Source organism: Rhinolophus hipposideros (assembly GCF_964194185.1).
Source record: "Rhinolophus hipposideros genome assembly, chromosome: 2".
Classification (NCBI taxonomy): Eukaryota; Metazoa; Chordata; class Mammalia; order Chiroptera; family Rhinolophidae; genus Rhinolophus; species Rhinolophus hipposideros.
Window position 1 is genome coordinate 37,531,552 of NC_138048.1, and position 19,024 is coordinate 37,550,575.

The 19,024-nt window shown below is 35.9% G+C and overlaps 1 protein-coding gene across 1 annotated transcript in view; it reads right to left on the reverse strand.

Annotated features, from left to right (window-relative positions):
• Positions 1 to 19,024, reverse strand: part of MORC1 (MORC family CW-type zinc finger 1) — a gene marked incomplete at its 3' end in the record, with an annotated part of 160,187 nt that overhangs the window by 40,740 nt on the left and 100,423 nt on the right. Inside the window, exon 18 of the mRNA XM_081077229.1 lies at positions 641 to 706. Within this exon, the coding sequence (XP_080933355.1) occupies positions 641 to 706 (66 nt within the window). The remainder of the gene's footprint in view (positions 1 to 640; positions 707 to 19,024) is intronic.

A 19,024-nucleotide genomic window follows, 5' to 3' on the forward strand; every position in this document is an offset into this window, starting at 1 on the left:
ATCAGTAATCTTTTAATTTTAAGGTTGGCTGGGGTTTATCAATCCCATCATCTGCCTGGTAAGAAATGTGAGTAACTAAAATTGTAGAGTTTTCCATATTTTTTGTGTGATCGGTGTAACTGAAAAGTTTTGTCTGAAGATTCAAAAATATTCCCTCTACACTTTAACTTTTAGATACTAACGACATTTGAGGAATATAATGTAATATGACATTTAGCAAACACAATAAACAATGTAGGATTAAATATACAACATATTTCTAGGCAAGTATCTATCCACAGACAGACTCAATCAATCGGTAAATAGATATTATATATATATATATATATATGTATACATATATATATTATATATACACATAGAAAATTTGGAAATACATTAAAAATTTAAAATGGTCATCATCTGCAGGAAGTAAGACACAGGACAAATTTTCTTATTTATATTGTATTTTCTGAGTTTTCCTTAATAAACATGTATCGCTCAAGTGAGAAAAAAAACATAAAGGCAGTTTAAAAAAATTCACTCAGAAGTGCGTCACTTCTGAAACTTATAAACCATGACGACATTTGGCCCAGAACAAGTCTTAGCCTTCATATGAGAAACATAACACAAATGATTGAATTCTACTCTAATTACTCACGTTTGATGCTGAAGTTTGGCAGGCGGTAGTGAACTCAGGGATCCTACTTGTTGGTATAAATTGTGGCTTTTATGGAAACAAGACGTGAGACAAATGTGAGTAAAATAAATTTCAACTGGCATATTACAATAATTCAGTATTCTTCATTTCTTAAAGAAGAAGTTTCAAGATTGCATACCGTCTCTGATAATTATGTAGGGGGTCCCTTTCAGTTTAGGTGTGCTATAACAACGTTCTGATTAGTGGTGACTGGACGATACCAGAGAACCCAATGGTTTGTTGAAACGCTACAGAACAAATGTCTTAGGAGAAACTTCAGGGTGCCACTGTACCAAAACATCTCTACAGTCCTCGTCTCCCCACTCTGGGGTCCCGCTGTTCTCCACTTTCAGGTCCTAGCATCTGAATGAATCCTGATCTCCAGAAATAGCTCTGTCTCATTCAGAGCTCTAGGCCTGAGCTTCAAGAGACTTTTGAGGTTAGATTGGCCTTAACTGTGTCCCTACTAATTGGATGTGGCCTTATCCCCAATATCTAGCTTTCCTTGAAAAAGAAGCGCATTTTAAGCTAAATTTTGATGTTTGAATTGTTACCCTAAAAATGATAAGACATCATTAATGAAATATACAGAGAGAAGATAAAGAGTAATGCAGGCTCGGCACCCCAGCCCAGGGTCACTCCCCTTGGAATGATACCCTGGTTGCTCCCTGGTACCTCCTTCTTGGTGCACCCATTATCTTTTACTATGCCATTGTGGTATCCAGCTCAGTCCAGATTCTCTTGGACAGAAAATTTACTTTGCTCTTATAAGTACCCTACCCCAAAACTGGAGTCCTGACTCTGATTAAGGGTTGGATCTGTTCTCTGATGAACATTTTCCAATGTGGATGACCTGCATAGATTTTGAAATGGTGGTTTTCCTCTGTCCTGAGATCCAAAATCCCCTTGGTGGATTTTACAAACTGCATGCACCTTCAAGGCGACCCTTCCTAAACTGAAGCCATTATTTTGTCTCTGTACCTGCACTCACCCCCAACCAGTATTTCCCAGTGCTTCCTACTCTCTCTTTTCACTACTGACATTCATTACCAAACACCTAGACATCCAAGCTAGGTTATTTTTGGCTCTTCATCGCACTCAAGCCCCTCCACCTACTCTGTGATCAAGCCTTGTGGATCTATTTAAATCTCTTTTAAATTCAAAATTTTGCACAGCCTCGAGTCTCCACACTTTTTAAAGGCCTCTCTTGATTATAAAGGTCATCTCTTGATTATTTTCTACAATTCCCTTGTTTTCTTGCTTCTACTTCAGAGACTGCGCTAGACTTGTTACCACCACACAATATTATCATTCCCTTTATTAAAATAAAGAAGGGGAGGAGGAAGGGTAGTGGGTGATGGAATTCTCAAAAGCAAACACATGTGATTATAATCACCTAATTTAAAGGTATGCCTTTAAAAAAAAACCTGTTGATGCCATGTTCTTACGCTCTAAAATTCTAATTTAATTGTTTTGGTGGTGCCTGTCACCAGTATGTTTTAAAGCTCTCCAAGGGATTCTAATACAGTCAGGATTAAGAACCACTAGTCTAGAAGATAAAGTCTCATTTCTGCAGCACCAAGCACATGGACTGGCACATAGCAGATATTCAATTCAAGTTTGTTAAAGGGAACCAAACAGCACCTAGCATGACATACAAACAGTTTTCAGATTATTGCACCTAAACTTTCTGAATTCCTCTTCTAAGCTATTTTCCATCCCTCTGACACCCCCTGTTGCTCTCATAGACTCAATGCCCAATCCCTGTTCCTAAGGTTCACTTTCCTGTTCCCCATGCTTTTGTGTAACCCATTTCCTTTGCCTGGAATGATTTTGCCAGTCTTCTCCAATTGTCGAATTTCACTCATTCATCAAGTCTCAGTTCAAGTATTACCTACTCTGAATGCGTCCCCCAAGTCTCCAAGGGAGAATTAATTGCTTTATCTTCTACTTATATGCTCCTATGGCATTATTTCTTTTTAGATGTTTATATAGATAATATATTCACATGGAACAACATATATTTTTTAAGTGTATTTTTACTACTCCATTCTCCATCTGTCTAGTTCACATTCAACTAACAAGTAACCACTGTTGCTACTTTTTTTGTTTATCTTTCCAGAGATTTGTTTATACACTGTATACAAGCATATGTAAATAAATTTCCCCCACTTTTTTGAGGTGGGGGAAATGGTGGTATATTATACATAGTCTGCATCTTGCTTTTTCACTTAAGGATATATCTTAGAGAATTTTCTCTATTGTTCATTCTTTTTCCAGCTGCATTGTATTCAAATGTATTGTTGTACTATATTTTATTTAACCAGATCTCTTGATAGCCATTTAGGTCTTCACAATATTTTACTATACAACATATTTTACAATATCTTGTAAAATAGGTAACTTTGTAAATAGGTAATTTCATGTTTGTGTGAGTACATCTACATAATCAATTTCTAAAAGTGAAATTTCTGAATCAAAAAGTTTTATGCATTTGTAATTTTGATAGACACTGTGAAACTACCTCCACCAGGCTTTCTGGTGGCCAAGCATATATAGTCATTCTTATGAATATTTTAAGAGCACTTGACAAGTGCATTCTCTATTTTGAAAGTACTGATTATATATTTACATATATTATATACATTACTATTATTGATTACTTAGGTATTCCTAGGCTGAAAGCAAACTAAAGTTTCCTATTATTAGCATGATTGTCTCTTTTTCTATGCATCATTTGTAAGTTTTGCTTTATGGAACTCACCATTGCATTAGCTGATGTGAGAGATTCGCAATTTATGTATCTTCATTGTGAACTAAGGACTTTAACCTAATTAAATGTCCTTCCCTGCACTGTATAATGTTTTTCCCCTTGAAGTTCAACTTGTCAGATATTAGGCTGGACTCGTATTTTATTTTTGTACATTTGTCTGAATTCAACCTTTCTGAATTACCATTTTAGATGTGTGTCTTATATATAGTACAGGCTTGATCTTTGCTTTGTGATACAACCTGAAGTTCCTTATCCTTTATTAAGGTAAGTTTAGGCCATTTATATTTACTGATACCATATATGTGTTTGGTATTAGTTGTCATATGATTTTATTTCTTTTTCTAATTTATCTTAAGTTTTTAATGATAAACAGTACTTTGTTTTGTGTGGGTACCTCTGCTAATTATTTGAGGGTTTTTTCTTCCTATTGACTACCATTATAATAACTTTATATAATACTCTTATTCTTAGTTCTTTCTATCTTTAGTATATATATGTTTCCTACTCTGAATGATGACAAAATTTGTTTATTTTCTCTTCTCTCTTTTCTTTTATCGCTGATATTTATTGATGATATTATATTTGTCAGTGTTTATAGTAGTACCAAAAAGTATGCTTAAATTGCTTAAATGATATCTCTTGATATCCTATTACAGGTGAAGCTAACAAATTACTTTTCAGCTTTCATTCTTGACCTCTTATTAGTTGAATTATTTCTACACTGTCAGGGCATTTACATTCAGTTTGATATCTAATGTCATGTTTTAGTCTCATTCCTATAGTTAAATACAGTCAATGCTTATTTCCAGTTCTTTGCTGTAGAATTCTCAGCTATTTCTTGGCTGGTTCAAATTTGATCTTTAGTTGTTTCCTCAAAAAGGGATCATAAGAATAATATTTCCTGAGTTTTTTTTCCTATTTTCAAAACTATTTGTAGGCTTTTTATTCAAAAAATAGTACGGTGAACATAAAATTATTGGTTCACACTTCCTTTCTTTGAAGATCTTATAGTTCTTACTTCACTATCACCTGGAGCTCAGTTTTTTGTAGAGAATTTGAAGCCAGTCTGAATATTTTTCTCCCTATAAGCAATTTGATCTAGATGCCTACTCGCCAAAGGATTTCTATCTTTCTCTTTTCAGTTGAATGGCTTTATTAGAAGAGTATGTCTTATTGGTGACTATTCTGGGACAGTTTTCCTTACCATGCATTGCACTGTTTCAAATATGTAGCTTCAAGTTTTATGTTTTTCTTGAAAACTTGCATTTTTTTTTGATTTCTATCTTTAAAAAATGTGTTCTTCCCTTTATGCAAATATTGAATCTCCTTTTCCTACTTCTATTATCAAAGTCTAAAATACTTACTATCTAGCCCTATGATCAATTTCAAGATAATTTTTGTATATAGTCTGAGGTATCAGTCAAGGTTCAAAGGGGGCATAAGGCATCCAAGTGTTTGGGTATCATTTATTGAAAAGATTATTCTTTTTCCCATTGAATGTATTGATATCTTTGTTGAAAAACGACCATATATGTGTGATCTATTTCCAGACTCTCGATTCTGTTCTATTGCTGTATTTGTCTCTTTTCAAACCAATACCACACTGTCTTGATTACTGAAGGTGTATAGTAGGTCTTGAGTTAGGTAGTGTCAGTCTTCCAACTTTGCTCCCTTTCCAATTTATTTTGACTATTCTAAATCCTTTGCATTCCATATGAATTTTAGAATAATTTTTTTAAAATTCCAGCAAAAGCTTGCTTGAATTTTGATCAAACTTAGGTTAAGCCTATAGACTAATTAGGAAGAAATGACATCTTACAATGTTAAGCTTTCAAACTCATGAATATAGGTTATCTTTCCATTTATTTCATTATATTTTTTAGAAATGTTTTGCAGTTTTCAGTGTACACGTCTTGCACATTTTTTGTCAAATTCATTCTTAAGTATTTCACATATTTTAATGTTTTTGAAATGGTATTTTTTTAATTTAAATTTCAAACTATTTGATGCTAGCAGATAAAAATAGCTTTTTATATACTGCTTTTATATACTTGCTCATCTCACTAGTTCTAGTAACTGTTTCATAGATCCCATCTGATTTTCTACAGACTATCATATCTGAGAAGAAAAATTTACCTCTTTCTTTGCAAGTCAAATGCCTTTTATTTATTTTTCTGTCTTTCTTGCTGCATCTAGAACCTCTTGTACAATACTGAATTGGAATGGTGAGAGCAAACCTCCTCGTCTAATTCCCCATCTTAGATGAAGAGATTTTAGTCTTTTAGTAATCAGTAGGATTTTAGCTCTATTTTTTGTAGATTCCCTTTATCACATTAAAGTTTTCTTCGTTCCTGATTTGCTAGTTGTTTTTTTAATCAGAAATGGATGTAGTTGCTTCTTTTTTTTTTTAGTTGCTTCTCTTTTTTTTTTTCATTTATAGTTTGTTTTTCCTCTTTTTTCTTATGGTATCTTATATGTTATATATTTTTAGTGATGTCTTACTCATATTCTAAACTGTTTTTCTTTTTCAGTATGATATCGTGTTTAGCTGCTATACTAGCAAATTTCTTAAATTTATCAATATAAGAGTTAGGTTTTCCAGGACTAGCTCTTTGTCAGAGGAAAGGTAGGTGGGAGATTCTAGGCAAATTTCTCTCCTTTTCTTTCTTCCCACAAGTAAAACCTCATCTAAAAAAAGAAAACAAAACACACACTACTTCTGCAAATACAGTATTTTTGAGTGCTTTAATGTGCATTCCACATCTTCTACTTCTGTGAAACAAAGCAGGCCTCATAAGGTTCCTGTTGCCTCCTGGCTTCTGCAGACAACGGATACAGCTCTTCCATCTCCAGAGGTACCCTTCTTCAATAAGTGCATTTGTATTGATTCTTTAAATGTCCTATTGTTGTGCTCTTTCTTCCATTTCTCTCCCCTTCCTCTTGTTGAGTTCCTGCATTAGCTTCACTGCTTTGAGCAGCCTTGAGCCATATTTTAGTATGTGTCTCCTATTCTGACTCAAATTTGAGTTTACATTTTCGTTATGTTTTCCTTGTTGTTGTTAGAAGACTTCCATGCTAAGCTATATTATCATATTTATACCAGAAATTTCTTATAACACTTTACCTACTTTTATCATGGCATGTATCACACTGTTTTAGTTATCACTAACACGATGTGTTGACAAGTGTGTCACTCTCAATAGATTGTGAACTTCAAAACTCATTTTTTATCTACAGTATCTCGCACAATGTTTAGTACTTTATAGGTATGCAGTACAATGCTGATGATTGACAGGATAAACAGATGCTCCCAAAACCTATTGCTCATCTCTTCTGCAGTTGAAACACTGCCACAAGTCTAGTCAGTATCCATGGTGTGACTATTCCTGCACAACTTCTCAAATATTAACCACATCTCTGAGATGCTTTAGATTAAATGCCAGTGTATACGCTCTTCCAATGGCTACATCACCCTGGCATGAGTCATGTGCCCAATATAGCAAACTGGATTGAGCCCAGCTTAGCGACAATGTATAATACAGTAAAACTATTTGGTTTTGCATCATTTTTGGTGCTAGCTTAAAGATAATTACTTTTTGCTACATAGTTTCACTGTAATTAGTTTTGATCTGAACTACTAAAAATCACATCACTAGAGTTATGAGTAAATAAAAATTTTTATATTCCATAAATTTTCCTCTCATATTAACTTCAGTGTTGTTTCTACAAAAGAACTTCAGACATTATAGAAAGGCATAGCAAAAATGTCTCAACTCCATTTTAAGCAGAAAAACATCAAAAATGATGGTCAAATAAAACACATTAAGGCAATATAGGAAACAATACCTAACACTGAAATGACCTCCAAAAATAATGCTTCCAGGGAAAGGCAAAATTCACTCATAACTAGAAGAACACAGTAGTAGATAGGGAAAGAAGCATTCAAAGATAACTGCACTTGAAAACCTTTCTCCCCTTTAGTCCGATATCCAGAAAGTTTAACTACTGTCACTGAATGATTTCACCATATTTACAGTAAAGGTACACTATATCCTTAAGACTATTGGGGTCTTATTCTCCTACCACTCTGAAACCTGTTCATCTTTTTCCTTAATTTATCATATATTTTCCTGCACCTTGTAACTCCAGGGATTGTTCAAGTTAAGTCAATTAACACCATTCTTTCTATATCTTAAAAATTATCTGAAATTCTTTTACTTCCCTATAACTCATAGTTTTAATTCTCAGCATTATTATAAGTACTTTCCATAGCCATTGAAACTTCTATTCCCTCAGTTCTTATCTTTTCTCTCAATTCATCATGTCCCTTCTTGGCCTCTTCCATTCCCAATTCTGCATGAGAAAAAAATAGTTCATAACTTCAGCTATGCTTTGCCACACCCATCCTGATAATCCCCAGCCTTAGATCAATCAGATCATTGATCATTTTCCCTCTTTGCTTAGAAATTTCACTCTGCTAAAATTTGCATAACTGTTGCATCCACACCATGAAATATGCATGGTTCTCGTCCTCTTACGAACATTGTCTTACTTGTCCCTAGTTACCTTCTGCCCCCTCCTCACAAAGGTTGCCCCAAATCTTCATTATGCCCTGCACACAAAGCCTGCCTCCTTCATTGTCAGCAGATGATCCTGACTCTTCTTTAAAGACAAAATTAGGTTATTAGGTATGTGTGAACACCTCTAATTTTTCTTCCAAAATCTCAGAGGGAAAAAATATCCATCTTCTTACCCTAACTTAAACTCTCTACCTGAGCCCTAGTAATCGTTTCTTCCTCTTTGCTACAGTCTCTCTTTCCCAATCAGGCCTCATCTCTGATGTGAACTTTTTTCCATTTTCACTGGTTCCTTTCTCTTAGTCCAGAAACATTGCCAAATCTCTCCCAACTATAAATCTACCTCAACTGTAACTACCCTCCCAGCTTCAACCCTTTTGTTTCTGTCCATTCAGTAAAAATTTCCTAAAGTAGCTTATTATGCATAGCTCCCATTTCTTTATTTTTCATTGACTCCTCAACCTACCTGGCTTACTCTCTAAAACTTATCCTTTACCAGAGTGTGTGAGGGTGAGGGGGATGATAGATGAGGGTAAAAGGGATCAAATATATGGTGATGGAAGGAGAAGTGACTCTGGGTAGTGAACACACAATGTGATATATAGATGATGTAATACAGAATTGTACACCTGGAACCAGTGTAACTTTACTAACAATTGTCACCTCAATAAACTTTAATTAAAAGAAAACACCTTATCTTTCTGATCTGAGAAATAGCCTTTAAGTTGTAAAAACCAATGCATCTACACAATGAGAAAACAAGTCAGAAACTGGGAGAAAATATTTGCAAAAGAAACATCTGATAAAAGACTGTTATCCAAAATGTAGAAAACTCAACAATAAAAAACATAGATTAAAAATGGACCAAAATATGTATGTATCCTCATGTTCATTGCAGCATTATTCACAATGGCCAAGATGTGGAAACAACCCAACTGTCCTTCAACAGTCCTTCAACTGTCCTTTATCCAACATGATTGGATAAAGAAGATGTGGTACATATGTACAATGGAATACTACAGTCCTAAAAGAAAAGATGAAATACTGCCATTTGCAACAACATTGAGGGATCTTGAGAGTATTATGCTAAGTGAAATAAGTCAGACAGAAAAGGACAAGAATCATGCCATTTCACTCATATGCAGCATATAAACAAAAAGCAACAAATGGAAAAAAAACGAACATCAAAAAACCAAATTCATAGATACAGACAATAGAATAATGGCTATTAGAAGGGAAAGGAGTTTGGGGGAGGATGAAGAGGGTAAAGGGGGTCAAATACAGGTGACAGAAGGAGACTTTGAGTGGTGTGCACACAATAGAGTACACAGTTGTATACCTGAAATTTATATAATGTTATTAACAAACATTACACCAATACATTTAATAATAATTTTTTAAATGGGTCAATGACCTTAACAAACACCTCACCAAAGAAGACACAGATGGCAATTAAGCATATTAAAATATGCTCCACATCATAAGTCATCAGATAAATACAAATTAATAATAAGATACTACTGCACATCTATTAGAATAGCCAAAATCCAGAACACTGACAACACCAAATGCTGGCGAGGATGTGGAGCAACAGGTAGTCTCATTCATCACTGGTAGGAATGCAAAATGATACAGCCATTTTGGAAAACAGTTCGGCAGTTTCTTACAATGTTAAAAATACTCTTACCATATGAGCCAGCAAAGTGCTCCATGATATTTACCCAAAGGAGGTGAAAATGTATGTCCACACAAAAACCTGCACATGGATGTTTATAGCAGCTTTATTCATAATTGCCCTAACTTGAAAGTAACCAAGATGTCCTTCAGTCAGTGAATGGATAAATTGTGGTACATACGAACAATGGAATATTATTCAACAACAGAAAGAAATGAACTATCAAGCCATGGAAAGGCATGTAGACACCAGAAATGCATATTACTAAGTGAAAGAAGTCAATCTGAAAAGTCTATGCATTGTATGACTCCAACTATACAACATTCCGAAAAAGGCAAAACTATGCAGCCAGTTAAAAGGTCACTGAGTGGCAGGGATTGACAGAGGAGAGAAGACTAGAGCACAGAGGAAGGATTTTTAGAACAGTGAAAATATGCTGTATAATACTATAATGATAGATACATGTCATTACAAGTTTATGTAAACCCATAGCACATACAACACCAATGGTGAACCATAAGTAAACAACTGGCTTTGAGGATTATGATATGTCAATGTAGGTTCATCAGTTATAACAAATGTATCACTCTGAGGAGGGATGTTGACAATGGGGAAGGCTACGCATGTGTTGGGACAGGGAGCATTTGGGAAATTTCTGTATCTTCCTCTTAATTTTGCTGTGAACCTAAAACTACTCTAAAAAATAATGTCTTAAAAAAAAACAATGGACTTAGTACAATGCCTAGATCATAACAGATATGGAACTAAAGGGAAAGTATCAAAGCAAAACATTACAAAAGATTAGGAGAAAATTTTCTAAAGCATTAAGACAAACAGTAGGATACTTCAGTTTTATCTATTGTAACATTTGTGGAAACAGGCATACACATATAATTAGTGAACTAAAATAAATTGGCACATGTTATGTGTACTAAATGAAGTTGACTTTAATGAAAAATGTTACAAGTTCTTCTAAGTTTTCCCAGCTAAATTAATTTGAGACACATATTTCCACGAATAGACACCTTTCTACTAATAGGTAAAGACTTTCAGCATTGGTTATGGAATTGGCCTATAATTTTTAAATGTATTTTTAAAAATCACATATATGCTTTTCTATTTGAGGAATACAGTTTTACACCTTGGATTGCACTTTTTGTAAAACAGAAATCTACATAACACAGCCAATCTGCTTCAAATTCTGTCTCAGTTACTTAATGAGTATTTGCTTACTAATAACAGTATCTGTTTTATCATCACCATTATCTTTATAGATCTGTTGTCAGATGGCATAGTATACAAGTGGCAGATAATCCACAAAGCAAATGAAGCTTAAGCTTCAGGACCCCTCCCTTACACTGGCTCCTTCCATGGTCCTGTCCCTAATCTCATATTTGTAATTTTGCATTTTCTTTTTTGAAAGGGGTCCCTTCAAAACTGTATAAGCCTCAGGCTCCAAAACAAAACAAAACAAAACAAAACAAAACAAAAACTAGATCTATCCTTGTTCAGAGCATTTTAAATAAATCTTTGTTGTTTTCAAATGCCAGGAATTATTACTAGTGATCTTGGCTAGAAGACCTTCTTGAAGAGTCTGAATAGGGGAAGGCTGATTCTAGACTATTGTACAGCAGAGGTCGTGGACAAACATCAGTTAGTTCTCTAGGACTGGATTAGAACCCCTGTGTATGTTAAGAGAGCCCCCTAGCACCACCCTCTGCTAGAAGGCTGAACCTGGTCAGGCAAAATTGACTGAAGGAACAGGAGGGCTAAGGAATATGCTGGTAAATGGCTAGGTGAAAAACAACTCAAATGAGATTTAGGTTTGAATTTTACTTGAGCCTACAGGAGTCAGGACAGAGTAAGGAACCAGATTCAGATCAAGAATATGATCAGGAGACAAAGCTTTAACAAGGGTAAATCAGGGGGCACAAATGATGGGGTTTGAATTCAAAATCAGAATGACCAACAAGTACAGTTCCTTAACTGAATTCAAAATGCAAGGTTGGATCCTGAGTGAGAGGGGAGATAAAGTCAAACAAGATGAGAGGAAGGATTCAAGCTCAGAGAGGAGGACTCAGGAGTGCTGCGCTCAGAGGCACAGGGTTCCTTTCGAAGGGACCAGCGAGAAGCCTGCTTTGGAAGGAAGCCAAATACCTGTACCTTATTCTGAACAGAGTCAGAGAACGGGCCCTGAGGTGTATCTGGGATACCAGGCAGCCTCTGATTGCCCCTGATTAGCATGCACACTAATTGAGAACCGGTTGTATATACAGTTCAAGTGCTTAAGGAAATTTTATAGGGCAGAGATCAAATAGGCATATTTTCTTTGAAACCCAAATTAGTATTTCTTCCAGTGAAAGTCATTTCAGACAATTCACCGGAATCTCTACTTCTGTCTCTATCTCTGTCGATGGAATAGAAATGACTGATAGACATGCAAACAGAGGGATCTGTCATGTGGCAAAACTGCTCAGCACTGTCAAAGCCACTTCTGTCCTTGGAGGCAGGATGAATTCCTCTGGACTCACATCCCTATTGGCTCTCAGTGGCAGCATGTGGTCACTTCTGTGAAACCCAGGAGCAGACAATTGATGGTATTCCTTCATCTCAATCTCCAGGACAGAATAGGGTGACTTATGAAGCCAGGAGCAAGCACTATCCTGGTCTCCCCACACCATAATGCCCCGAATCCAGGCTGTTCTGGTGTCCCTCTAACTGCTGGTAGTGTCCCAGTTTGTTCAATAAACTGAATGCTGTTCTGTCAGGTAGTATGACGTCAGCTCTTCAGGAAAGAATGAAAAAGAAAACAATCAGGACAGGCGTTTCAAGTTGAGAAGCTAAACAGTTTCTGTTAGACACCTACTGTGCCCAGCAGTGAACCATGGGTTATGGTGGAGGTACAGAAGAAAAAGAACATGTGATACTTGCTTTCAAGGAACTTCTAAATTAGTTCATCATGAGCAATTCATTTAATGTCACATTTGCTATGCTGTGAACACAGGGCCCAAAAGTGTGACTATATTATGCATTATCCCTTTTGGAAAAGCAAAGCATCACCATAGAGAAATGAGATCTTTGTAGCAAGAGTAATAAAGTAACATTTCAACTACAGTGACTATAATAGCCTCTTGTTAGACAAGGGTCTTTAGACATCATAAATTTTAGGCTATGGCAGTTATAGAAGGAGGCGGAAAAGTACTCTTGATGGATAAAAGTATTTTCTAAGGCATCTGTCTCTATAGTTATACAGACTTGAAATTTCAGCATCCAACACTATAATGAGACGTTAAAAAGATTAAATCCTAAATGGGAAAATGTGTCTACATTCTTCATTACAAAGTTGTACTCAGATACGCCATTTCAATTTGAAAAACACAGCTAAAAGTTCAGCAAGCCTTCTCCGCTCCATATTTACTGCTAAAACAACCAATGTGGGGCTTATCAGATTAAACTATTTCATTTTTTGTGTCCATGTGTGTACTGCGAAAGAATATAAAGCTACTGCTGGAGTTCCATTTCCAGAGGCATGGAATTTTACAGTCTAGTCATTAGATGCAAAGACTATGACCATGACAAATGGGGTCTCTACTCCCATCCAAATGCAACACTTGATTTTGACCAAGTATAAAAACAGTTTGGTCTCCAATAACATATGCAGAAGGTTTTAAGTGTAACCTACTTAAAGTCAACCAATCTAACCAGAGGAAAAATGTTATTTTTGTACCTCTTTGTAAAGAATTCAGCCTCGATTAAATTCCTTTGACCCTTCACTCTTGCTTGGGAAGCACCTACTGCGTGGTAGGTCCAGGGCTAACTGTTGTTTGGGAATGCAAAGATGAATAAAAATAGTCCCTTCTTTCTAAAAGCTTACAGTCTAACATAAGAGACAGATCAGATATACATGTAACTGTTAATACCAGGTAAAAAGTAAAACATGCTCTAAGAAAGACACACGTCAAGGACACAAGCAACTGGAGAGAAGGAGGTATTCTTATAGTAGGGAAATGAGAGAAGAGTTTATATAGAAATAACATTAGTTTGGGACCTTAAAGGACTATGCGAGGGCAGAGGCCACTTCAGACAAAGTGGCAGGAACAAAGGCAGAGCAGCACGGAAGCAGAGAACATTCATAAGGAATGGGAAGCAGTTCAGGAGAGAACCCCGCAGAAGGGAAGACACTAATGCCAGCAATGTAACTGTCAGGTGAGAAAGAGCCTGGTTTTACTGTAGGATAAGAAATTAATATCAATCAGAAAAGATTAACCCAGAAAGACCTAGAGAATACATGAGCAATACAGCACATTTGCACTAACATTGATTATATAAACATTACGTATGTACAAATGGCTAAATGTAGAGTAGGCTTCACTCAGGGAATCAAGTTATCATCTGTCTTATAATATTTGAGAGCATCAAGTGGATTTAAAGTGATACCACACACACACACACAAACCCTGAATGAAAGGTATCCAAAACTATATTTCTTGTGCTTGATTATGACATATTCATGAAGGTAGAAGAGAATCTAAACTGAGTTAAAACTAAGAAAGGGGGAAAATTGAGGACTTTCCAGTCCTCAAATACAGAGAAACGGAATTTGTAATTTTATGGTTTTAAAATTGTCGTCTAGGTTTACTGAAGAACAGAATAACAGTTATCCAGATAATAGGCCAACTAGTAGCTGAGCAATTGGAGTGACACAATGAAAATGAAAATGGCCAGCAGGTGGCACTTGTCACTCGATATAGAAAACAGCAGGTAATGAATGAGCTGGAACCGCGCAGTTAGAACAGATTACTCATTCATCTATTCAGAAAGGAGAAAGTGGAATGGTCTGTTTCAGAAGCACAAGCTGTAAAGAGGGTCTTGGCTTGTTGCCATAGATTACCAATTACATCTTGAATTTGAGCTCTCCTCTTAGGTTTATTAGTGAAAATTTACGTATTTCCCTTAACAAATAAGACTTGCAATATATCAGCTATGTTGCCTTTACAAATGTTCTCATATCCTTTTTGTCTGTATTTATCCTGTGAGATTATGAGCAAATCCGTGCTGGAATTAGGCAAAAAGGAAACAAATTCCAACTTTACCATTTAAAGATGTGTGACGATTCAAGTTATTTAACTTCTTTGAACTTCACACTTCCCTCTGTTCTTGTAATTGATGGAACTAGCTGGAATATGGTGGGGGTTAAATAAGATACCATCTGTGAAAATGACAGCTCTGGATCAAGCTACTTCATTTTCTCCTAGATAACCAGATCTAATCATTGGAATACCTCTTTTATCAGAAGTTTTCTGACTCGCTGTGAGTATTCTCTCACTAGGGTGTCCTATGGGTGTGTGCCTAGAAATTAGACTTAGTCATTCTACGTACCAGTAAGATGGATGAGGGGTGGAGAACAGGCTGCAGCTGCTGGTTTCTGATACTAGTAATGCTACCTTTCCTACCATTATTCTCTCCCTTCTGGTTGTCAGTGGCACAAAACCCTGAACCACTGAATCTAAGATCCAGAGAGGTCTTTGATTTACCTAGTCAACTCTTCATGTTTCAGATCAATATGCTTTCTGCCATTAGAGGTGAAATGCAAGAGAATAATAAATGGGGTGTGCAGATTTAGGTCATTTTTATATTTGCTTCTCAGGTCTGATCAATAGATACTTTACTCACTACTGGCCATTGTTAGTGAGAAGCAGGGAGAAAACAGGAAATGGGCAAACTATAATTACATGGCATGCATCTTATTACTTCCTGATATTGAGAAAATGGGCACCACAAATAGACATCGGGAATCATGGCAATACATTAGCCATTCTTCATTTTTCAGTGGTGTATATCTTATACCTGAGTCATGTCTGCATGGAACCTGAATGGCACCGATGCCCTGTGTTTTCGGCTTTCTCATCCTTGCCTATGTCGTAGTCCAACAGCACCCTTCCAAAAGGCAGTCAGAAAGAGAGTAAATTCACATTGAACATTGAATGGTTTTGAGTCTTCTTTCTGGCATCAGACAGCTATCACCAAAATAGTTTTTTAATACTTTCATGGATTATTTTTGTGAAAGGGAAATTGAGGTCACCTTCCAAGGTATTCTTTTCAGTAATTAACATATTTTATAATGAGTTACATAGTTTTTAAAATGATAGCTATGTCACACAAATGTTGGGTTTATTTTTTTTTTATTTATTTATTTTTTAAAAGAATATCTTATTTCTTTTTTTTTTCATAAATTTATTTATTTATTAATTTCAGGTGTACAAAACAAGGTAATACTTAGACGTTCATCATCCATATCCCTCACACTGTGAACCCCCCTCCCCCCATCCACCATCCCTCCGACCCCACACCGAACCACCACATTATATATATAAAATTATAGTTGGCATTCATTAATGTCCAGCCTCTGGTGTCCAATGCCATGATCAGGTATCCACAGCATCCCTGAGGTGGTCTCCCAAACAGGACTCATGCCCATCGGATACCCAACAAAATCTCCACAACATTATAGAATACCTTCCCCAAATTAATTTTCAAAAAAAAAAAAAAAAAAACCCGAGGCCATCTTGTGGTCACCAGCTGCCTCCAAATCCCTTCACCTTTCCCCTTATCCCCAACCCCCTCCCACACACCCATCTAACCACTCTCGGTTTTTTCTCTGCGTCCCCAAAACTGTCTCTGATTAGTTCATTCACATAGTCTTTTCTTTAGATTCCATATATAAGTGAGATCATATGGTACTTGTCTTTCTCTTTCTGACTTATTTCACTTAACATAATGTTCTCTAGATCCATCCATGTTGCTGCAAATGATAAGATTTCTTTCTTCTTTATGGCTGCGTAATACTCCATTGTATAAATGTACCACAGCTTCTTAATCCAGTCATCTACCGATGGGCATTTCGGTTGTTTCCATATCTTGGCTATTGTGTAAAGTGCTGCAATAAACATAGGAGTGCATACAGATTTTTGAATTGGAGTTTTGGATTTCTCCGGGTAGATGCCTAGGAGTGGAATTACTGGATCATAGGGCAGTTCCATTTTCAGATTCCTGAGATACCTCCATACTGTTTTCCATAGTGGCTGCACTAATCTGCAGTCCCACCAACAGTGCACTAGCGTTCCCTTTTCTCCACATCCGCGCCAGCATTTGTTGTTTGTTGATTTATTGATGATAGCCATTTTGACTGGAGTGAGGTGGTATCTCATTGTGGTTTTTATTTGCATTTCTCTGATGGTTAGTGAGGTTGAGCATTTCTTCATATGTCTTCTTGCCTTCTGTATGTCCTTTTTAGAGAAATGTCTCCCCAAGTCCTCTGCCCATTTTTTAATTGGGTTGTTTGTTTTTTTGGAGTTGAGTTGAGTAAGTTTTTTATAGATTTGTGATATTAATCCCTTATCAGATATATCATAGGCAAATATCTTTTCCCATACAGTAGGATCCCTTTTTGTTTTATTGATGGTTTCCTTTGCTGTGAAGAAACTTTTTAGTTTGATGTAATCCCACATGTTTATTTTTTCTCTTACTTCGCTCGCGCGAGGGGATATATCAGTGAAAATCTTACTCCGGGTAATGTCCATGAAGTTTCTTCCTATATTTTCTTCTAGATATTTTATGGTTTCAGATCTTACATTTAAGTCTTTAAGCCATTTTGAATTTGTTTTTGTATATGGTGTAAGGAGGTGGTCCAGCTTCATTTTCTTGCATGTGTCTGTCCAGGTTTCCCAACACCATTTATTGAACAGACTGTCTTTACCCCATCGTACATTCTTGCTTCCATTGTCGTAGATTAGATGGGCATATAGGCATGGATTTACGTCTGGACTCTCTATTCTGTTCCATTGGTCTATGTATCTATTTTTATGCCAGTACCATGTTGTTTTGATTACTGTAGCCTTATAGTATAGTTTGAAATCAGGTATCGTTATACCTCCCACTTTGTTCTTATTTCTCAAGATTGCTGAGGCTATCCGGGGTCTTTTATGGTCCCATATAAATTTTAGGATTATATGTTCTATTTCTGTGAAAAACGTCGTTGGTAGTTTGATAGGAATTGCGTTGAATATGTATATTGCCTTAGGCAGTATGGACATTTTAACTATATTAATTCTCCCTATCCATGAACATGGAATGTGTTTCCATCTATTTATGTCTTCTTTCATTTCTTTCTTCAGTGTTGTATAATTTTCTGAGTACAGATCCTTTACATCTTTGGTTAGATTTATTCCCAGATATTTTATAGTCTTTGGAGCAATTGTAAATGGAATTGTTTTTTTAATTTCTCCTTCTGCTATTTTATCATTGGTATATACAAATGCAACTGATTTCCGAATATTAATTTTATATCCTGCTACTTTACTAAATTCATCTATCAGTTCTAATAGTTTCTTGGTGGAGTCTTTAGGGTTCTCTATATATAGAATCATATCATCTGCATATAATGATAATTTTATTTCCTCCTTACCAATTTGGATGCCTTTTATTTCTTTCTCTTGTCTGATTGCTGTGGCTAGAACTTCCAGTACTATGTTGAATAGAAGTGGAGAAAGTGGGCAACCTTGTCTTGTTCCTGATCTTAGGGGGAATGGTTTTAGCTTTTCCCCATTGAGTATGATGTTAGCTGTGGGTTTGTCATATATGGCCTTTATTATGTTAAGATATGATCCCTCTATTCCCACTTTCTTAAGGGTTTTTATCATAAAAGGTTGCTGTATTTTATCAAATGCTTTTTCTGCATCTATTGATATGATCATGTGATTTTTATTTTTCATTTTGTTAATGTGGTGTATCACATTAATTGATTTGCGGATGTTGAACCACCCCTGCATACCAGGGATGAATCCCACTTGATCATGGTATATGATCTTTTTAATGTATTGCTGAATTCTGTTTGCTAATAATTTGTTGAGAATTTTTGCATCTATGTTCATTAGAGATATCGGCCTGTAGTTTTCTTTCTTTGTGGTGTCTTTGTCTGCTTTTGGGATCAGGGTGATAGTGGCTTCGTAAAAAGTGTTTGGGAGTCTTCCTTCCTTCTGGATTTTTTGGAAGAGCTTGAGGAGAATAGGTGATAATTCTTTTTTGAACGTTTTGAAAAATTCACCTGTAAAGCCATCTGGTCCAGGGCTTTTGTTTGTTGGGAGATTATTGATTACTGATTCAATTTCCCTGGTGGTAATCAGACTGTTCAGGCTTTCTGTTTCTTCTTGAGTTAGCTTTGGAAGGTTGTGCGCCTCTAGAAAATTGTCCATTTCTTCAAGGTTGTCAAATTTGTTGGCATATAGTTGCTCATAGTAATTTCTTACAATTTTTTGTATTTC